A 23976-nucleotide genomic window follows, 5' to 3' on the forward strand; every position below is an offset into this window, starting at 1 on the left:
AAAACAATTCATTGTGGAGGAAAGAGTCTTATTCTTTACAAGGTCATTGAATATATGTGTTGCATTGTACCTGACAGAGAAACTTCAGAGCCTGAGCCACTGGTTCCACCAAAGGAACTTGAGGAAATACTTTGGGAAGGGGATTGGGGTGTAAAACACGGATGCATAACAACTTCTGCACTACTGCTGTCTTTACAGTCTGTAAAACAAGATGGAAGTTGCACTTGAGAAAACATATTTTATTGTCGGTGCTCTAATAGATTATAAGTGGATAGCTGCTTCTATATTTTCCTACTTCATGCTTCAATTAATCAAGTAGCAGTTCTGATTTGACTCATCATGGAAATCTCCCTTCAGTCATTAGACTGGGGGCCAGAAAAAAAGTTTCTTGCATATTTTTTCCATTAACTGTATGTTTTACAGGATGAGTTTTCCTACTTGCTGAAAAGCACCCATCAAAACAATGCTAATTCAAGAATTCTGTCATGAACAAAACATTCTTAAGGACTTTTTGATCACAGCTGTGTAATGAGTCTCAGCATAGCACTATCAAGCTCTCTCAGACCCAACAACACATATTTTGGAAACCAAACTCAGAAGTAAACTTCAGCAATCCATCATTCTGAAAGAACATATGTTCTGACATTCTCATGTTGGCCTATGATAGGATTAGAGGACCCTCTGCCAGCTACTTCTGATGTCAGTCCAGAACAAAAGAGGAACCAAGTGTAGTTTCTAGAGAAGTAAACACACTACTAAGAGAAGGGAAAACTCTGTATGATTAACATTTAATTGCTGGCATTGTTATTTGTATCATCTGGAGCAATTGCTGTAAAACAAGGGCATGGTGTCCAAGTGGAAGCAAAGCCTTCTTGAATAGCTTTCAAAGACATGGTTTGGTCATATTAAACTCCATTTCACACCAAAATAGTCTATAAAAAAAACACATAAAAAGACTCAAAGAATTTAGTGGTAATGACTTGCTTCAAAATTGATACAAACTGATAGTGTGAACAAACCAATAAGCAATCAATGCAGGACAGAAATATCCAATCATTAATGGGAGATCATTTCTTATAAAACCATTTTTGGCTTAATCCTCAAGAGAAACCTACAAAGTATCTTTAAAAGACAACTTGCAAAAATGGTCTACTGGTCACACAAAACAAGGAAAAAGAAATAAAAAAACCATACACATTAATAAGAGATAATACTTCCTCCCCCTTTTCTATCTTCATTTTATTGTGTTATAATCCCTGAATGATATGGGACCAATAACTACAGTCTATAGCGGGGAAATACCCCAAAACATTGTCTGCCTTTTTGCTAATCCCTTTTTGAACAAGTACTAATTCTCTTTTCTCTTAAATACTCCAAATAACACACTTATTTTAAGTTAATGCAGTCTTAAAATTCATTGTTTAAAGCTAAATCTGTTTCAGATCAAAGGACTTGCTTGCTTACCTGAAAGTCTTGCCTCTGTAATCAAAACATATCAGATCCCAACAGCTACCAAAAAAATACAGTTATCTACCCCATACTTGAACCTGCTTTGAGCAGGAGGTTGGACTAGATGACTCCCAGGTATCCCTTCCAACCTGAATTAAACAATGATCCTAATCTCTTCCCATAAGCACAGCCACACGTAAAGAGATTACAGATCACTGAGGTAGAGATGGGGTCAGCATGGGGGACACAGGCAGAGATACAGAGACAGAGAGGCAGGCAGAGGGTGGCAGGCAGGGAGACATATTACAAAAATATTTCTGCTCTCTGATCACAGGCTTTTATTAGGACTTAAAATATGGCTGTGCCATTCACCCTTCAAGGACAGCAATTAAAAAAACCCCCTGAAAATAATTCACAAGAGGCAAATAATGATCATATTTAAAAAAAAATATCATGTGGCTTTCTTCAAAACATATGATCACTGTCTATCAATACAATTTAAATTAAGTAAATTTATTCCCTATTATTTGGGCCATTTTCTCTACTCACAATAAAAGCTTCACAAAACATGCTGTAAAATTTAGGTTTGTTCAATATTTTTTCAATAAACATTACCTAATCATTTATATATTTTCCTCATTTTGAACAGGAAAACTGAAGTTATTAAATTGTTTTAAAAAATTAATTGCAGTATCCCCCTGAAATTAATGAGGAAAAGTGCCATCTTGATGATCACATTCCTGTTATAACCCTGAAAACATTGATAATACTACTGGACATAATATAATTTCAGAGGTCGATTGTTGACTACTTACGGCTTCTCAAGGTAATTTTTTGATCAGAGCAGTGAAATGCCAGGTATGGGTATAAAGTAAGAAGACAATTCTCTGCTGTGGCTGCAATCTGAATTGAGAACCTTTGAAAACAAAACACAGAAGTTACCATTTTCTATTTAGCAATGGTAATCGAGACATTTCAGCACAAGGACAAAAGACAGAATGAAGGTGTCCAGACAACTCCTCCACTCTTCTGTCGTGGTTCAACAGGAGATTGCACAGGTGGGAGTGCACCTATCAAAATGCTGAGGTTTAGTGTAGTACTTCCACTTCATAGTTTTACTATGAGTACAGGTGTATCATCAGTCTGAAAGAGTTAGCAGAGATTTCAAGAAATGAATTAACTCTGTCTCTCTAGAAAGAAAACAAAATATCAAAATCACAGCTGACATTTATGAGTGTCCTACAACTTTTGACAGGGGAAGTTTTCTTGAAAAGCAACTTCTATTTTGATATATCATTTTTTTCTGTAAGACTTTGCAGAAATGTCAAAATAAATACTTAAAAATAAATAAATTCAGTTTAAAAACAAGAAGATATTGACTGCAATTGCTTCAATATAATAGAAACTGATGTTCATGCTCCAATGTTCACTAGAGTGTCTGTACTATCTGTAGCAGCTATATTAATGTGCAGCAATCCCCCTTTTAATCCTTTTTTCGTGCTTCACCTCAATCTCTGAGTCCAGTCAACAAGCAAATTATTGCCATCAATGGAACCCTGTTAGCCATCTGTATTCATGTTCTTAGCTCATTGCAACTGACAGGTAATTAAACTGAGCTTAGTCCTATGTTATTAAATAGCTGCGTTTGTACTCCACATTTACTTATTAACTAACATTAATGTTAATTAACTGTTTTGACTAAGCTGTGAAAAATACAAAGAAAAGTGTATTTTAATAATTCACACAGCATGCTGATATCCATCTTGCTTTAATATATTGACAATTATGCATATTGGAAATGTACCTTGCACAAAATATTTTATTTTCTTCAAATAAAATACTGAGAGATTCCTATTTATTGTAAATTTAGATTAACATTAAAAGCTATCACAAGAACTTTCAGATTAATTTATATATGACATAATCAGATTTTACTGCTTTTTTATAGAAAAACTTAATCAAGGAAAACAGAAATGTTTTAAAACTACCAGAAAGTAATTCTCTCTTTCATGCTTCCCTCTCCTTAGATAACCCTTTCAAGAAAACTTTTTAAATAGAGAAAGGGTCCAATATAGCCATCTTCTTATCTGTAAATATTCAAATTGGAATTCCAATTTCATAGCTAAGAGCTATTTAAATCAATAATCCAGCTCTACAATGATTTTATTTGTTCATAGGACATGTCAATCCTATTGGAACAAGGGTCTTGGCCAGTTGCACCTTGTAGCACAGTATTCTTTTAGCTAATGTCATCCTTTCTGCTTTTATTCAGCAGAAATCTCAGGAGCAGGACAGATGGCTATAAGAGGTATATCAACATCTACTATATGAACAAAATGTACATTTGTACATGCTCAAACCAGGTGTCAGAGCTTGTTTTTTCTAACTTTACCAAGCCATTTAAAGACACACAAGATCAATAACAACAACACAGAAAAGTTTGCCAACTTCCAACCCATGACTTTACTGTGCTACCTCAGCCATCTCCATCCTCAGTGCTGGTTTGAGATTTGGACATATGCCAAATTTTCATTTGTGCTCCAACTTGCACAGCAATGAAACACAGAAGTGTGCTTGAGAACAACTGCAGTACAGCTTAACTACTCATCCAAATTCCCTGAGGGATACTACTCAAAGCAAAGACACTAAGTGCACATTCTGGAATATAAAGAACAGTCCCTGCAACAGAACATCTGTGTACAAATAAATCCCTCAGAGGTCATGGTGCTGCTGCAAGAGAAGCTCCTCCCTGTTCCATGCTGCTGAGAACCCCACAAGGACACGCCTCGTTGCCCGCTGGTAACACAGTAAGAGAAATTAATACACCCAAACAATACAAATACTGAGGATGAGCAGATGGATCTGCAAGTCAACAACTGATTCTGCAGCTAACACTGATGACAAGGATTTAGGTTCTGTGAAGAAGGGACTGAAGAATTTGCTATATGGGGAGATTCTGAGAGTTGTGAATGTTCAGCAGGGAGGAAAGAAGGCTCAGGGGAATCTTGTCTGTGTGTACAAATATCTGATGGGAGGGGAGAAGGAAGATGGAGCCAAACTTTTCTCAGTAATGCTCAGTGAGAATACAAAAGGCAACGGGTACAAATTGAAATACAGGACATTTTATCAATTCATCAGAGAAAAACAAAACAAAACAAAATAAAACATGAGAATGGCTAAACTCTGGACAAGTCTGCCCAGAGAAGTTTATGGACTCAATCTTTTAAGATATTCAAACATCAACTGGACAAGAGAGTTAATTCTTTGAAGAGGGGACAAGATGATCTCTGGAAGCTTTTTCCAACCTCAGCCATTTTGTGATAATAAATATCAACTCACTTATTGGCCACCTGTCCACTTACCATTAAATATTTTAATACAGCATTTTCCCAAAAGTGCAATTTGAAAGGAAAGTTCAAGAATGAGACAGTAGCTAAAAAATTAATCTGAGTGTCAAATGATGACACTCCATTCCTAAGGACATATGGCAGAAAAGCAAAGGTGCTAGAGCTAAATGTTTCTCATACAATGATAAAGGCACTGAGATATACAGCACCAGACAGAAAAACATACACATTTCCATACAAATGTAGAAAATAGATTACAAAAGACATGTACATTCTGCATGTGCTTAAAATCATATTTTACCACTGACCTTTATTTATAACATCATTAACAAAGTGACATTATAAAACTAGAAGTCTTGTGTAATATATTTATTTTGGCATTTGCAGCAGAGTTTAACTAAATTATACAAAGGTCTATGCTATTCTATGTTGGAACGAAAGGTACCTCCATTGCTAGCAAATGTGAAGTCACTAATGTGTTAAATTATTCAGTGTATTCAGTTTTATAATGCTTAATAAAGCAAGTAAAAAATTTGTTATCTACATGGGCCATCATTGCCACTGCTATTTCAGTGTTTGTTCCCTAATGAGTATTTCAAAAGAACACAAAATAGGAAAATTGCCATTAAATATATTGTGTTTACCAACATTTGAAACCTGCTGATCACCAAAAGTAAAGCTCCAACTGTGATGACAAAAAATACCATCTAACACTGTAAGAAAAAGTTTATATAAGAAGTTCTTCACTTCTCTTCAAGTAACTGATTTTTTTCATTAAATTATATGTTTTAATGTTTCTTGAAAGACAAAAGAACCTGAACCAAAATATATTTTCCTTTTTAATCTGCTCTATAGCATTTCAGATGTTTCCTGAAACAAGTGATTTGTTTTGTTATCAGTGTATCCCAAGTGCTCTAGAAACGCAGGCAGACATCAGTTCTTAATTCTTGAATAACAGATGCTTCAGCTCTCAGGGACCATCACAGTGGGAGAAAGCCACAAGCACAGAAAAGAACAGGAGTGATTAATGAGTTTGGACCATCCTGGTTTTCAAAAGCACTCCCAACTATCTGAGGCAAAATGCCAATATATTCTAAGGTCAGATGAACACCGCAAGGCAGCACGCAAATATCAAGAACTGCAATGTTTTCTAGTTCCCTGCACTCTCCAACTGTAAATGATATTGAAAGAATTGACAGCTTTAATTCTCCCAGGCGTGCCAGCAGAATCCATGCATTGGACATTTGCCAGCAGTGCCTATTAAAGAGCTGCATGGTTTAGGCACATTTCCCAAGAGCAAAGGGAACGCAGCGTTTCCCCTGCGAGACACTGAGATCTGACGGACTATCAAAACAACTGGAACCAATCCATAACTGGGTTAGTGATTGTGTCTCAGTTGTATCTTATTGTTATTAGAGGCTAAATTCCCTGACAGCCTCTCCTGCAGCTCCAGCCAGAGTAACGTGAATAAATTCACAAATTGCTTGAGTTTCCACAGCTCCCCAGTAGGAGCAAGAATGAAAATAGGCAACAGCAGAACATGGGAGGCAAGGACCTCAGAGCATTTGTGTCACCAGTGACCACATCAATTTACCTACCCAACATGAGTGGGGATCCTGGGATGCTTTGCTGCTCAGAGCATCACTTTCTTTGATTGTATGACACAACAGGCACCTGTTGTTTATTGATTATTTTTAGAAATAATAAATTAAATGTCATTTCAATCAAGATGGCAGAAAACTTTCTTTTCTGTTGAAGTATTTGTATAATCAGCAAATTGAAAGATATAATAACGGTAGAGAACAAATATATAAACATGACATATTTGCAGAAGTTTTTTTGGGGAAATACCTGTCATAGCTAAATATTTATTCCCATTTATTAAATACTTGCTCAAGAAAGACCTTGGATTTTATGTTATCTTTTACTTCTGTATTCCTATCAGTCCTATGCAAGGAAACGTCATTTATTTTGCTTTGTAGTCGAAGGAGCAAATAGGAAGAACAGAAACCTAAAATAGCACTAGAAATTAACTGAAAATTCTCATTTAATGCACTCATTAAATAAATATTAATGCACTTTCTTATGTTCCATTTAATGGAAGTTGTGCTGACACTAAATTTCCTACATGAATGACAACCATATATCTCTTCAGTTTTCTTTTACAAGTGCATATAGCATGTCTTTGTTATAAAAATTATTGCCTGTCATCTTTCAAATATTTTCTGTAAAGTAGTCAAATGCAAGACTATCTATCCTTTTCCTAATGTTCATTGTGTATTAAGGAAAAAAATATTTTTATTTAGAAGGAATAAATATGGGCTATGCAAATCAATCTTACTCACGTATTAGACCAAATATAGAAAAGGAAAATACTGCAAAGGCTAAGTAAAAAAAATTATCCAAACAGACTATTTGCCTTGTCAATACTCCTGCCTTGAGATATGCCTAGAATTTGCTCTGCTTAGAGGTTAGAGCTTCTCTTCTAAGTAGTTAAATATAGGATATGATATTTTACCAACCCATGAAAAATTTAAGTTTCCTATTTTAATAAGAACATCCCAGAACATGGAATGGAAGTTAAATTTCAATTTTTTTTTTCAAATAATTTTAAAAATACATATTACTACTTGAAAAGGAAAACATAAAGAGAGAATACCTGACAAATTAATACATCTTCAGCACCTGATACTGTGAGATTTCACAGCCTATTAAGCGGTCCAGGAACCTATTCAAGACCAGTTAGCTTTTATAGGTGTTATAAAAGGTTATAGGTTTCATTGTTTTATTATTAAAGACGTAGATGACCCTGAAATCTAGTCGTCCTAAAAGACTCAAATTAACAAAGCAGTTTAAATTCATTAGTTGCACAGTCTGAAACAAATTGCTCAAATGCTTAGATAATTAGGTTTGAAGTTTGAACGTGTTGCACAGGGCTCCCATGGGGTTGGACTGGCAAGAATGAGGGCAGATATGCAGAGAACAAGAAATTGCAGCTACATGTTACTACAGAGTGGAAATCAAAGCACATAATAACACTAACAGTAATAATAAAACTGGATAAATTTATCCAGGTCTGGATAAATTATCATGGACTTTATTAGAATAATAACAGGATTAGAGAATCAGGTGCTTACTTAGATTTTTCCAACTGAAGGAAAGAATTCTTTCTGGTTATGATAAAAATAATTTCTTCTGAAAGCCAATATGAATAATATTTTTACACTGACTAATGGTACACACAGAATCCCTTTGTTTTGGATGCTGTGCTATTTCATCCAGTTGTGCTCAGATTTTGTATCACCTGCTCCTACAGCCCACACACACACACTCAACTGCCTGTCAGGAAATCACATATACACCTGTGACTATTTCTGTTCATTTAAAAAGTACCTAACTGCTAAGTTTTAAAACATAGCAACAATTTTAAGATGATTTGAAATTCTGGAGCATGAATTTTTTCACCTTCACCAGCAGGAATGGCTTTCATGGTTAATTAGATGACTTTCATTCGCTATATTTCTTTAAAAAACACACTGAGTTTGCCTTTAAATTGAAGATTGTATCCTTTATTTCCTTTTAATGGGAAATATAGAAGAAAGTTTATTATACAGGAGGAATTTTTATTTCTCTATAACAAGGTCTGAGAAGCTGTTAGTGCATCATATAAAAAGTTATTAAAACTAAATATTGTGCCTGCTCAGAAGCCATATTTTAGACCTCATCATAAGCTTAAATTATCCTTTTCTCATAATCACTGCAAACTTCAGCACACATTTATGAACCTACACAATGAGAATTAAATAAAAGAATTAAATAAAATTAATAAGAAATAGATTCCTGGCTGACAATCTATATTGGAAATATATAAAATACCAATCTAATATGAGCAGCAATAACTGAAAGGCCTATAACCCTTACATCAAAATAATATAAGATTAATATTTAGAAAAAAGCCCATTCTAAGCTGTAGAGTGGAGATATTTAGCCCTCAAAATAGTTGCTTTACTGAAAATAGTAACTGCAGAAATGACTTTTATCACAACAGCACCTATCTTTCTTCCTTATCAATAAACCCTCTCATCCCACCAAGGGGAGAGAGAAACAAGATGCAAGTTACCAGTAGATATGAATGAGACCTTGAAAAAAGATCCTAAGATGGACATTCAGATTAATTTTACATTAGAGGCCAAAGCTGAATTTTGTAGTTTTGAATAATAATTCAGTCAAAAAAAAAATTCTATGTTCCATTTTAATTTTTTTCAGAATGATTCCTGTATGTCTTTACCCAACTACTGTGACTTCTGTGTCTTATATTCAACTTTATCAGTTTGGAACCTTCCCCCAAAAGAATTTGAATTGCACACATTACCTGTTTTCTTCTTCATCAATGAAGCACATATTCCCTAAAAATGACACTGGTTTAGATGATCTAAAGCTGATATGGCAAATTAGTTGATTACTTTTGCCATCTGATGAAACAACAATGTCTAGTCCTTTTGGGAACTGCACAGAAAATGGGCAAATCCTGTCACCATCTTCAAGTTCAATCTGAGGAAGTTCAATGTGAATTTGCGATTGCCTGTGTTAAAAATAAATAATAATGGTGTTTTGTGCTTACAGGATTGCAGTAATAAAGTTGATTCACACATTCAGAAAACTATATTTCACAGTTAAATAGAGAAGAATAACTTTAGTTTTGAAGTACAAATCACATTAAACTAATTAAAGAATTAAAATTCTTTCAACATTTAGATGGTAGTTTGTTTTCTTCATATGCATCTGAACATTTTATACTGACCCACAATAGCTCAATGTCCACATGAAGAGCAATTTCTATTAACTGTGCTACAAAAGGCATAAATAGGTTTCCAAAACTTAAAAATTTCACTGACTTATTGCACAATAATTTAAAGAGAGTTTTAAAGTAGAAATATTAAGGGGAATTTCATGAAGATACTTAAGATGCTTTCCCCAAGTTATGTGACTACAGGTTTCAGTTCCGAAATAAGAATGGCAGTCAGTCCAGGCCCTTCTGGAATCCTTTCAGTTCCAAACACTGAGTCACTGACAATAGACAAATCACTTGATAAATGAGTACTACTCAGACAAGATAAGACAATAATAATTTGAAGGTAAAGTCAACTTCATCAATTTATGACAACAGAAATGCTTTGCTCCAGTTCTTCTTCATTGAAATGATACCTATATGAGTAAAACTAATATTATTGTTCCTTACTGATTAAAAACAGAAAAGTTGTATCTTAAAAACTGGAATAGTTGTGAAGCTGGGTTATGGTACATAGTATTACAAAAGGTTCTTAGAAAGATTACAAAAAGGTTCTTATAAGCAACAGGATAAAGTTGATCCACAGAGAAGTAACAAATACATGAATTGTCTATTGTAAAAAGTGGCAGGACTAAAACATTTGTGCTGTCCTTTTCAATACTAAAACCTTGCTTATGAAGAAGAGGAGAGGGAAGGAGGAAAAAAAACACCACCAAAAACCACAACTGTTCAAACAACAGCTGGATTTCAAAACAGTGCCTTATAACCTGCGCAGTAGAGAAAATAAGACAACAGAAAGATTTTATCTTATCACAATATGAAAAAAGAAATAAGACTATGATCTTAGTATCCAGCTAAACTTAAGATGAAAGTCCTGGTAGGACTCTGCTCTTAATTTTTGTGTTATTCATAGTAATTTTTTATTTCTGATATAAATTCATAGAGTGAATAAATCAGAAGATAGTCACTTCATGAAGCAGGAATGTTTGAGGACAAAACATGGGCTTGTTGAATTTACAGCAATATTAATTACATTAATTTTTCTTAAATATGCAGATTCTTCTGCTGAGCATAAAATTAATATACTAACCTTCACAAACAAAAGTTAAGTCACTTTTTCTGAAGAGAACAAAACCAACAATTATTCAGGATTTACATAATAAATCTACGTTGAGATTTTTACCTTAAATAATCTTGGGGAATGATATTGATGTCTGCTTCAGTTTCCACATCCAGAGGAACTGGCATCATGATTAAAAAGGGAGGGTCAAAATTTAGTTTTGGTGACTTCAGAGTGCCAGACAATGTTATCTTGTATGGTGATGGATTATCATTTACATACACTGATATTTCAGAAGTATATATCCCAGGACAAGCTGTTCGAAAGGTTTTAAAAAGAAATTATATTACCATAAATACATGCAACTAAAGGAGTTACATTAAAAGGTTTTGGGTTAGGTTTTTTGTTTGTTTTTTTAAAAAAATCTGCTTTCTTTCTAAAAATGCGTTTTAACATAAAATAAACATAGTAGCAGAAGAATATTTATTAAGAAAGCTTAGAACACTTGCCCGCAGCAAAGAAAAATCCACTTTTTTTTAACTTGTCAGAAATTTTTCAGTCTGAGTTTTTAATTTATTGCACTAATATTCTGTTGTACACAATATCAATACAACACTTAGCAGATTTTAAAGAGTTGCAGTCATACTATAAATTACAATAATTGACACAGAGAATACTTATTTTATAAAGGAAAAACTATCAGAAGCGTCTGACTGCCAAGATAAAGAAAAGTTGGTGCCTTTTAAGAGGGCAATGACTACAGTTACACAGATGACCCTAAAACCTGCAATGTTGCTAAGTCAGCCTCACACAAGCCAGCAGGACCAGTCCTACCCTCCACTAAGAGCATCTTCCATTTCATAGAAACATTTAGGTTGGAAAAGACCTTTAAGATCATCAACTCCAACTGCAAAACTAACACCGCCAAGTCCACAAAAAAAAAAAGTGATGGGATGACCAAAGATCCTTCTCCAGGCCTTCTCTACAGTGCAGTTGGACATGACAATAGTGAAGATAAAGATTACCTTGTGTTCTGCCCCTTCTCATGCCACCTTCCTAACTGCTGCAAGGCAGTTTCTCTAGGATGGAAAAGCACATTTTTCTTCCACTGACACAGGTAGCAAGGTGCTTCCTTCCATAACCATTACACTACCAAAATGGTATTCCAAACCAAGCAGTGCCATTTACCAAATTTTCAGACATTACCACTGCTGAAGAGATAGCAACACAAGCAATTTGAGGGCCACCTAGTGAACAACTCTTGTACTTAGAAACAAATCTGCATGGTGTGTTGTAAGACAACCCAAAAAGTTTAATTTTTGAGAAAAAACACCTTTTCCTTTGATTCCTCTTTATCAGATCAGCATGGAAAAATCCTTACCTAATAAATAAGAGGAAAAGATAGCCAGAAAAAAATAATTTCTGTTTTATGTGTCTGTATGAGCATTTAGGTGTCACTGCAAACAAAATACACATGACAGGTTCTTTTCAGATTAGCTCAGATAATTAAATCCACAGCCTGAGAAAGAGCTGTCACTGTTTACAAACAAAAAGAATAAAATCTAGGGTCTTCAAAACACTTTGTCTTATTTTCTCCTTGTAAGACCCAATTTCCTAACGGAGATGATAACAGAGGAGCTTCACAGAAGCCTGTTATGACACTAGAACATGGTCTGAGGATTCCTTCTGTTCTACAGAAGACTATCTAACTGGGCTAGAACTACACAATATTTCTGGTGTTCTATCTTCATACATACATATGTCATATGATAAAGTGAAAGGCCATAACCAATAAATACCATAGAGATGGAATATAATGAAGGAAAAAAAGTAGATGAGCATGTGTCAATATCAAAGAATGTGCAATTTTCAGTAACTCACATTTTAAAATATTCACATTAACCATCCATTCTGTACAGAACAATTCTAACAAATTCATTATTATAAGATTGCATCTATTTGCTATAGAATCCCTCACGCAAGAAAAAAGAACAGACAGTGCTTAATCCACTGATCATTCTGTGTGTGGCTCCACACATTTGCTCACATCAAAATTCTCCATAGTACTGTTATGACCCACCCCTGAAGGTAAGGATAACTCAGGTTCTTGTTAACAGATCCCTTGGGGTGGATTAGAGTGAAGTGACACTGAATGACTGGTGTTACGTGTATATATGGCAGGTTTATTTTAGAACAATTCAGTTGCAATGGAAAGCAGGTATGTAGCCATTTCAGGCAGTATTATCTATAGTAACACAGCAATATAAAAGCATAAGGATATCACTTAAGAAAATACATAAAGAAAAGGAAAAAAAGGAAAGAAAGGATAAGCATAGATAGTGGAAAGATATCACCACTCGTGGATCCAGCAATAAGACTTGATTGTTGTAATTTCGATGTCTGTTGATCGAAGTGATGGTCACAGTCTTGATCTGTCATGGAAGCCCATGGAACACTAAGCCCAGTGGGTTAACATATGTTCAGGTTCAGGTGGGAACACCCAGGTACCTCCCCTGGACAGGAGGAGTTTTACACTGTCTGTTGTAAAACTGTGGATCATGCACAGTCGTCTGGTGGAAGGCCCCAGAAATGAGTCTGGGGGCACTTTGGGTGCCTTTGATGGTTTCTGACACCTTCAAAGACATGACAGCTGCCTCTCCTGTCAGAGCAGTTGGCCCAGTTATGCCCCAGTAGAAGGGTCCTACATGTAAATGTCCCGGTACTTCTCCAGGGGAGAGTTTTATGACTGAGACAGTTGTGTAAGGGAGTACACTGGCACAATAAAAAGCATTATGCCACCTCCACAGGTTCTGTTTCTTATTGGCTTTCTCACTTATCTGGCTCAAAACCAGCTTGTTGCCGAACAAAGGTTGGTTTGTCACGGTCCATCCGCCAGTGGTGGGTGTGCACCCCTTGTCTTTATGTGGATCAGAGGTTTTGCCACCAAACCCAAAAACACTCCTCCTCCCCTTTCCTTGGGGGGTGCAAACTCAGTCAATTGTTTTGCAAATGGCCAATTGTTAGAGGCATTAACCATTAGCATTTCAGTCTCTCATAAGCACGTAAACAAATAAATTATTGCTTATGTGAGAAACAGCAGGACACTGTAATATTGGGATCATTTTAAACACACACAAAGACAAAAAAAAAAGTGAATTATTTCATTAAGATACTTTCATTAGTTTGGAAGGCATAGGGCCAATGTTTTCAGGATATTTCTTGTTAAACAAATTACTTTGCAATTAATGAGAATTATGTCCTGAACTAACAGCTGAAGTCATGAATTTATTTTACTACTCACACCTTTAATGACCACTGTCAAAGCTTGTGCTGCTGTTACAATTCTGATATACCACCATTAATTTCTATAGGACAAAAAAAAAGCAGTCCAGTGGATGTGAAAGTTTTCAGTAGGGAGATTTGATGGTACTTACGAATTTGCCAATCTAAATCTGCCAAGGGCTAACTAAATCTGTACAATGATATGGGAAATGTCCCCTTTGTCTTTTCTAGATATATTTATTAGGGGAAATAAGCATTAGAAAAAACTGAATAAAGGAACAGAACTTCTTGAAGTACTTATGTGCATATATTCATTAGGTGCTTCATTCTCAGTCTAATTTGCACTAGAAAGCCCGTCCGGTTCAGGGTGCCTAACTCCACAGCTATCTGGGGACCATTCTTCATGGAGATTCCTTGTTAATAGTAAACAGATTATATTTCTGATGAAAGTCAGTTATACACATATGCAAGCTGACCTCCCACGCTTTCAGAGGAGAAATATTTCAAGTTCCCACACCTTTTACTCTACCTGTTTCAGTTACACTTTAAATTATCATAAAAACTGGTTTAAACAGTCACTTCTTTGAGGATGTCCATATTCCTTGTTCCTCTCTAGCAGCATAGATCTATATTTCTTATATTTTTTTGCCCTCCAGAAAACGGTAGCACAGGTTTTGATTTTTTTAGACTGTGTGAGAAGAAAATAAAATTACCACCTTCTCACCCTCTTAAGTTTTTATTAGATTGTTATGCAGTTCCTACACTTGTCCCCTAAATAAACATTTTTAGTTTAGCTGCCTTGGACTTTACAATAATTCATGCTGTAATACATATACAACCCTCCAGCATAAAAAGGTGCCATGGAAAAAAATCGCATACACTGAAATACAGACTTCAAAGCAGAAAAGTCACCAGTAGTTAAAACTTAAAGGTAAGTCCTACAAAAAAACTAAGGGAAAAAAAAAGGAAACTAATCATTTCTCCACAGAAACTGTTCAAAAAAAAGAAAAAAAAAAACCAAACAAACACTAGAAGATGAAGGTCACTTGGACCTATTACATAATCATCATATCTTCAGAGGCTCTGAACTCCTGGTAACTCACAGGTTTATTTTTGACTATTTCCACAAGGGATCCCAGAGCATGAGTTTATTGTAACTTCCTGTGCTGCAGATATTTTTCATATCACAATAAGATATAGTGAAAATTTTTATCTACTTTTAATGTATTATAATATAGAGCAGCAGAAGAGGATCGTATTACTTCAGTTCTTGAGAATCTCCAGTTTTACTTTTTTAACAGGTAGCATCATCTTACCATGCATTATATAAACTCTTGCATTTGATTAAACACTGCAGCTTACTGTAGCACTTTGTACTTTATTACAGATGATGCAGTATAGTTAAACAAATTACTCTAATGCACTTTCAAAGTTCATTTTAAGGTTTGTTCACCCCCACATATTACAACTTTACAGTAGAATCCCATGAAGGTGATTAGCACACTATATTCATTAACTAGGTCTCCCATGTGGGTTTTGATGTACCTAATGTTCTCTTACAAGAAAGACTAATGATATTCACTGAAGGTATAGCACAAGTATGCTATAAATCATGGGAAAATACTTAGAACATTGAACTGAGGGTAATTGATTTTTACAGTTATTTATGATTTTCTATAAACAAAAGATATGGGAACAGAAAAAATACAGATAACTTCAAATTACAATAATTTATCAGTCATATTTATGTACACACACATCTGAATTTACATATGCAATTTATCCAGTAATTAAAAATATTGGCTTTTATTTGTATGCTGTGCTCTGCTTCATAGTCTGCAATACACAAGCAACTCCAAGCAACATATGGAATTAAATATTGCTCTTGCACATTCACAACATTTACAGAGCAACATTTAACAGGCTTCTCAATTTCTCATACAGAATCATTGCAAGACTCTTATAAACAAAGAAAAATATAGGTATATTAAATTGTACACAATGCAAGTTAGACATTTAAATATTATGATAAAGAACAACAACAGCATCTTTCTTTAGGACAGGAATGCTCCCTTGCTGACTCAGGATCAGATCCAACTGAGAAAACAACTTTTCTTCCCTGAGAATGCTGGGGCCCCAAAAGTAGGCCACTCAAACAGCCAAAATGACAAGAGTTCTGTAGGCATCAGCTGCATATGCTGGTGGGCTTTGTCAGCTCAAATACAGTGTTATATTCTACAATTCTGTGAATCTTGTATATTACCCTCTACCCTAAACACTTGACTGTGAATAAGGTAGAATCCTAATATTTCTATTCTGTCATTCCTCTTCTGGTATATGTGCTTGATTACCATCTTCCTTCACGCTCCCAAGTTTTGTTAGAAATCTTTTTTACATATTTTTACTTAGGGATTCATTACCTGAGCAGATTACTCAAAAAAATATCATAGCTAAGTGATTTTTTTTTTTATCTCATTGAGACAGAAAATTTCCATTCTTATCTAAATTATGGCTATTTAGAAAAAAGTTCACATACTTGCCAAGTACCCTTGGAAAGCTTTAGTACCTAAGTCAGTCAACCTAAATGAAGATGAAGGAGCAGTACTGAAAATGGTACAGCTACTCCAGCTTTTGATGCTTTATGTGTGCAAACCAGACTTTTCAAATAATACGATTTCAAAAGAAGTTATTCCATGCTTTTTGTTAGGTCTGCAGCTGTCTTGTTTTCTCAGAACTACAACAAACCTTAAGTGATTAAAACAAGTCCTAGTATCGAATTCATCATATAAACTCATTTAAACATACCTATGAAAGGTCTGTATAAGAATTCATAAAATTACTTACGAGGGCAGAATGATACAGCTATACTGACTTTGCCACCTGGATCAAGAGATCCAGCCTGCAGACTAAAGTCGAAAACACCATATTCTATATTTTTGTCTGCATCATCACAATTCAATTTCCATGCCAATGGATGCCTTGAGATATTCTTCAGGTCAAGGTCCTGTAAATATTTGCAGAAAAGGCATACAGGTTGAAAGAGGGAAAACAGTAAACACCATGACACTTTTCACATTCTATCCTAAGCATTCTTTCTGCAAACACATCAAAAAGAAAGCAAGAGACCCCTAGAAAGCAATGAAGAGCCCAGTTTATTGTATCTGCAAAGATGAGTATGCCTATCTGCACAGCCTAGATGCTTTCCAGTCACTCACCACATTCATAAAGAGCAATACTTTCCTTCCAGAATGGAAAAACTTCATTTATGTGAGGTAAATAGATCAAAGCATCACAGTGGGAGTGCTTAGCCAAACAGAACTGAGGACTTTTTCCTGATACAAATGAAACACAGCAAGCACTAAACTCCGTGGCTCACATTTAGATTTACAGGTGGAGACATTGAAAACAAAAGAAGTTTAGAATACATTTTCAAATCCTCTTCTTTCAATTCAGTAAGAAAACAGTAGAAATAAATTTTAAAAACCCATCTAAATTCCTTTATCTCAGAGTTATTTTTCAGCTCCCAAAACATCCCTAGCTAGGAAAATGTCTTGACTTTGTATTATCATTGTTTTCTGAGGGCACTTGAAAAAGCATTTCAAGTGTTTCCATCATTGCCAAAAATAATTTTTTATGATTTCCAAGCAAAGCCCTCGGGAATTAGAAACAATAAATTATGTTATGGTATGTTTTACATTCATAGAAATTCTCTGTGTTCCAAATATCCTATTTAGTGATTTTTCCCTATTAAGCCCTAAATCATGAGCAGGAATTTTTGGGGAGGGTGTCAGTTTTCACAGATCAGCACCATACAATGTACTGGGACAGCAATTTCACTGTATGGAACATCATCGATTGCATTCTGGCACCACCACTGTCTAGTTTACAAGTATAAGCAGAAGCAGAAAATCTTCAGAACTAAGCTATTTCTTACACAATTAATGGCTAATTTCTCATGGTGCCCAAGCTTTCTCATATTATCAGAATCAGGACAAGCCCAAGTTTGAGTTTTGGAAAAATTTATAGCGATTAAAAGACAAACACAAAAACTGAGCAAAATCACAACGGAAAACTTTAAAATATTTAAACCATATATTTGGAACACAAATGTATTTTGTGTTCCAAAACTGTATTCTTTTCCCAGTCATTTTTGGTTAATTAAAAGCTATAGCCAAGAATAACTACAACACCTATGATTACGTACCTGAGAAGTCACTCTCTCATCAGCAATACCGAAATTCATGTCACTTGAATGTTGTTCAAATTTAAGTTTCATTGAGGAGAACTTCACTAGTGAATTAAGTGCTGTTGGAAAAAACAATTTAAGATGTTTATACAGCATTATTTGACAAATATTTCCTCAAATTCCCTTCATAAAATCATTGTTTTTGCACATGTTTAACACAAAAGTTTCTCCCCTTGTTTTTCTTTTTGTTGTTCCTATACTATAGATATAATTACTGTAATTTAACTTTGTCTTATTCTTTAGTCACATTAAAATTATTTACATTTTATATCTACCAGACTTATAGCATGTCTCCTTCATATAAAGAGAGCCACATGATCTTCCTACTGCAGATGAATGCATTCACATTTCTGACAGTAATCATCAGAAAAGACTTGAAAGATTTCCTAAAGAACAGCATTTCTCTTAATTTCATACAGCTGCAACAAAAAAACTGTCACCAAGGATGGAGTTTAAAGTGAGAATTTAAAAAAAAAACCAAAGGTATATGTTCCCATAGCTTCTTTTTGATTCTTGGAAACAACACTGGAAGCACACAGTATCCTCTTATCAAAATCTGCAAGTTTGCTCTATGCCCAGTGTTGATCAATTCTCTTCTCCCCCTAAAAAACCCAAAGAATTTCCTAATCGCATATAACACATTATGTAAACAGCAATACAATCTGTATTTCTCCAGAGCACAGGCATATAAACTCTATAAAGTAATATTGTTTCAAAATAGGAACGTAATCTGCTGGAATGCTTCCACCAATACACAACTGTGCCACTCACAAAGTCCTCAACTCTCATCAAAACCCCTGTACAAGGAGAATGCAGCAAGACAAACACTATGAGGGAGATTATCTCCCCAGCCAAAACAAAATTTTGAGATGGATTATTAAAACAAATTTCAGCTCACATGAGTCCATTATATTGATAATACATCCTTTTCCTTTGTATCAGAGAGAGATTAGACTTGAGACTTTTCCAGTTGAGTTTTCTGTCCTGGTTTGTTTTTTCTCTTTCAGTGTTTTCTTACATACCTATAAGCAGTCTCCAAGGGAAAAGTCTTACAAGTATTTAAGTAAGAGACCTGCCCTCCTTTCCAGGTGCTGAAACAGTCTACAAACTTTACTTTTAAAAAAAAAATTAAAAAAATATTCATGATGGATTGAAAACATATTGACTACACTGAAGTTAAAAGACTGGGTTGAATAATCTTGAGTACAAACATCAGATATAAGCTATTGATTTAAGTGTCAACCACACTGTCCTGTGCAGTCTGAATCCTGGTCAACCACAAAAACTGTCACAGGGAATAACAATTGTAAGAGCAGAAAACAAATGTGCCATAAAGCATCTAGTAGTAAGAATTAGGCCTATTTGTCAAATCAAAACTTAGAGCTCACAAGATGCATCTTACTAAGTTCTAGCTCTTAAAGTGATAATCTGAAATGAATCAATGATATAATTTTTAAGTTGTCGGAATGTAATCAAATTATGAAGTTCTTTTTTAACATTGAAATAATTTGGCTAGTTGCCTGCATCCAAATGATTATCTGAAACACTGATTGATCAAGACATTTATTTAGACTTCTCTCACTCCTCCTAGACCATCAAAATTCCCATTAAGAATGTAATTCTAATACTCAAATTTAAACAGAAGTCACACTTCATTTTTTCAGGTATTTCTTAAAATTGGAAGTATTACATATTCTCTTTTATACTATTATTACTTGTTGCTGGCCTATACTGGTATGTTGAATAAATTCTACATCACAGAAGCACAAATTTGTGATAAAATTTAGATAAGATGGTCATTTATTCATGAGCCTTAGTGATTGTATCTATTCATTATTCCACAAAAAAAGGAAAAATGAAAAAATTTTTTTCTTCATGTTACATAAATCACTTTTGCACTAGAAATTTGTCACTTTGACTCATATTTTTACTTAAAGAAGTGCTTCCTAGTAATCTCATATACACATGTACCTTCACCTTTACTCTATATGTTCCTAAACTAAATATATTTAGAAACATTTAATGTGAATTTACTTCTATGACAGGATCTAAAGCAGGTCTCTCAGAGTTCTTTGATACTTTAAAAGGTCTCAAAAGTAAGACTTAGGTTAAAGCCCTAGAGAGAAAAACAAACAGCAAAAAAAAGAACCTAAATGTAGATAAAACCTAATAAAATTGGCCAAGCCAATTTTATGCATTTAATTGGCCAAGCCTCCTTCAGTGCTCCCAAAAGGTTTAAACATTACGCAAACATCGTTCCTGGAAGATCGGTACTTGAGTCTCATCTCAAATAAACAGTGACTATAGATTAAAAGCTAAGATGAAGGAAGCCAATGTATTCAAATGTTCACAATTTATAGGTCTACATGACTATAAGAATCAGACAGGAAAATAAAGAGAACCACAAATTATTTCTAAGAAAAGCACCGAAGAATCATTTGAGATATCAATCTCTTGCTGCAGGCAAATGGCCCATAACTTTGGCCATTAACAACCTCTGACAGGACAGATGGGATCAGAGCCATTCAGGGGCATTTTAAAGGAGTTTCAAATACAGCTAGAGATCCTGGTTTTGACAGGATAAGACAGAAAAATAGTATGACTGTCATAGTACTTTTCTACAATTTCAGATGAACTGCTGTAAATATTGGGATTTGCACAATGAAGTCTAGAAATACTAATGCAGGAGTAGACACAAAAATGAGTTTTGGTAAACTAATTTCTACATAAGGCAAATGGCTATGTAAAAATATTTTCTCAGTGTGTCATAATTATGCATAGAAAGTTCAGCTTTACATGTATGTAAAAATACAAGTCAAAATTTGAAAATTTTGCAAGTTTCCGAGAAATGTATAAATTATACAATTATCCACCAAATTCCAATTAAGTAGCAATTCTCTGCAACTAGAATACAAGCAAAGATATCTCTACAAATATATGTATCCACCAGCTCTTTAAGCCCCCAGTTTACCTACCAATTGCCTTAATTATACAGCGTGGAGGAGCCCCAGGGAGCTTCGCTGCAGGGGGCTGAGGAGGAAGGATGTTACTCGCAGATACAACCAAAGTTGTAAGTGAAGAGTCAGCCTGAGGAGTAGTAACTGGAAGAGTGAAGTGATATGCTGCCACCTAAAGGAAAAAAATATCATTGTGGACACATTCCCAAAGAAAATATCGGTACTTCTTGAACCATGAGTGGTTTACTCTTTCAGCAAAATTATAGAAATTAATTTAGGACCTGATCGTGATATTAATAGGATGATCATTCATTAGCACTGAGAATCAACCCTCTAAGCAAGCAGGACCCAGGCATTTTTTCCCCCATCCTGAGGAGAAAACTGTATGACCAAAAGTATCAGGGTTATGAGCAAAACTACAGACAAAGCTTCTGGTAAATCACAGTGTTGTGTTCCACTCCAGTCACTTACCTGAGTGAAAAAAGATTGGAGCAGTGGTCCCAGTGCAGAAGCTTGAGCAAAGAGGAGAGAAAACAAAGCTACATAAGCTATGGAAGCCTTTCTCAAAGAAGGAAGATAAAAGGTCAACCATTATGGTATACCCAGCATAAACAAAATGGGCTCTGAGATCAAGGTGGAGCATGATTTAAAACTGAGAAACTGTGGGGTAAGAAAAGTAGTCTTAAAACCTTTGTCATTAAATGCCACTGAATTCTAGGTGTGTAAATTCCAGCGATTTTGATCCTCATTTTATCTGTGCAATCACATCCTCAAGTAAGCGGGGTTTAGAACTTGTTTTGTACAGAATCCTCCATTTTGACAGACAGTGCTTCCAAGAGGCCAAATTTATTTCACGATGCCCTTTCAAGGAGCCACTTCTTGCCTCTTGCTCTGTCTTTCCAAGGATCAATGCACTAAAGTAATATGTGCTCCAGACAAAAGGTACAGACAACCATAACAAAGGTAACAGAAGAAAAAACCAAAACTTCTGCATTGAAACCACTGTTAAGAGTCCTTCGAATTCTGTTTTCACCTTGAAGGCTACTAAAATCTCCAGAAAGGACTCAGGCCTACAAAATCTTCATGTTGTTTAAAAAGATGCAGTAAAACCAGCTGTATAAAGAATTAGTGAATTGTTTAAAAGCTTTCGAAAACTGCAGAAAATAGTGTATCACTCTTCACTTTCACAGCTGTGGTAGCAAGTAGAATTCATAAATGATAGGAAAGAAAAACAAAACTGTCCTAAGCCAGGACATGAGGCACATATCCATCTGTAACAGAATCAACACAGAGCTTAGATAGTGAGAAGCAAGCACACAGCACTCAGAGTGTGTGGAGTTCCAGCAGGGTTTGTAACTCACAATTACTCACTCCTGGTGAGCGAGATGTGTGCTGAGCCTTGTGGAACATTTTGTCTATTTGTACTTAGCTAAAGGAAGGCATAGGATGAGGGCAAGTTTTTGTAGCCACAGTCTCTTGGTTCATATTGATACTTCAAATCTGACAAAGATTAGATTTAATAACATAGAATTGGTTTTTCAAAGTTAACATGGGGGATGCCATTTAAGATTTCTTAGTAACTAATGCTCGAGATATGTCATAAATCAAGATTGAGTAAAAATCTCCTGATTTGATTTACTCTTCTATTATTAGTATCTCCATCAAGTTACACCTTCAAAATATGTTCTTGTAATTACACTGAATGTTTAAAGTTTGGCAAGATTAAGAGGCTTAGTCTGCAACAGATATTACAGCAGCACTGGCTATGCAAAAGAGTGCAGTCTAGAACTGCAATTGCTCTTCATCAACGCTGGTATGGTTAGGTCAGACAACAGAAGGTGGAATACTTTTGTCCCTCTCTCAAAGCAGCTATGCAAAACTTGCTTTTCATCCCAACTATAAGGAAAATTTGGTTTAGTCTTACTATGCAACAAGTTTTTTATTTGGCAGGAATTGGCAAACAAAAGCAAGTATGTGCAAGACCCTCAATTCACTACACGCAGAGCCTGATGTTCACTGAAAACCTACACTGGCTATGAAGTCCAATGGTGCGAACTCAGAGCCAATACAGCTCATAGAAATGTATTTACATAATTGAGAACAAATCATAGCTTTTATTTTATTCACATATATCTTTGCCTAATTAGCTGCACATTAGCTAACCTATATTACAAATGAAAAATCCTTTAAAAACTATATAACCAGAAATAATATTGTAATTCGTACACATACACACATTGCTGAAACAGAATTAAAAATTAATTTCAATTATTAGGACTTCACTTTGCAAGTAGAATCATTATGTTTCTTTTTCATTTATGATTCATTTTTCATTTCTCCAACATCATAACAGAAAATTCTTTTATAAGATTATATAATTAAAAAACTAATTACAATATTTAAAATAATAAATCCTTAGACTATTACTGGATTTGCACTTGCTTTTTAGATAATCTATGAATACTTTATAGTTACTTATCTATTGGGATATTTTCCTGAAGCTGCATTTAACTTCATACACCAGAGAATACAGGAGAGGCAGGAAGCAAGCAGCCTAGGGAGAGTTCTTTCACAAACACTCATGTTTGTTTGTCATTATAAGAGACATTTTTCCTGTCCTGATGTACACTAATTATGCATGTTGTTTGGAAAGGAGGCATCATCTACAAAGTGGTAGTCTTAGCAACTAAAATACTTCAAAAGAAACTTTAGAAAGGCCAGTCACGTGAGACAAAGGAGCCGTTTGCTACATGTTCACATAGAACATCTCCAAAGGATGCCAGAAAAAGGATGCTTGGTTAGGCTGCCACCAGAAGTTACAATTCTTTAAATAAACTTATGTTCCT

General features: G+C 34.9%; 1 protein-coding gene across 4 annotated transcripts in view; it reads right to left on the bottom strand.

Annotated features, from left to right (window-relative positions):
• Nucleotides 1–23976, bottom strand: part of CFAP47 (cilia and flagella associated protein 47) — a 287854-nt gene that overhangs the window by 223073 nt on the left and 40805 nt on the right. For all 4 annotated transcript variants that reach the window (XR_007908382.1, XM_051811713.1, XM_051811714.1 and 1 more), the window contains exons 22-28: nt 21149–21302; nt 18132–18232; nt 16772–16931; nt 10769–10961; nt 9169–9378; nt 2265–2365; nt 71–199 (exon numbers count right to left, since the gene is read on the bottom strand). Coding sequence is in view for 3 of the 4 variants with exons in the window: in XM_051811713.1 (XP_051667673.1) it covers nt 71–199; nt 2265–2365; nt 9169–9378; nt 10769–10961; nt 16772–16931; nt 18132–18232; nt 21149–21302 (1048 nt within the window). In the remaining variant the exon portion in view is untranslated. The remainder of the gene's footprint in view (nt 1–70; nt 200–2264; nt 2366–9168; nt 9379–10768; nt 10962–16771; nt 16932–18131; nt 18233–21148; nt 21303–23976) is intronic.

This window comes from Manacus candei, unplaced genomic scaffold (assembly GCF_025592945.1).
Source record: "Manacus candei isolate 608988 ecotype Guabito, Panama unplaced genomic scaffold, ASM2559294v1 h1tg000083l, whole genome shotgun sequence".
Lineage (NCBI taxonomy): Eukaryota > Metazoa > Chordata > Aves > Passeriformes > Pipridae > Manacus > Manacus candei.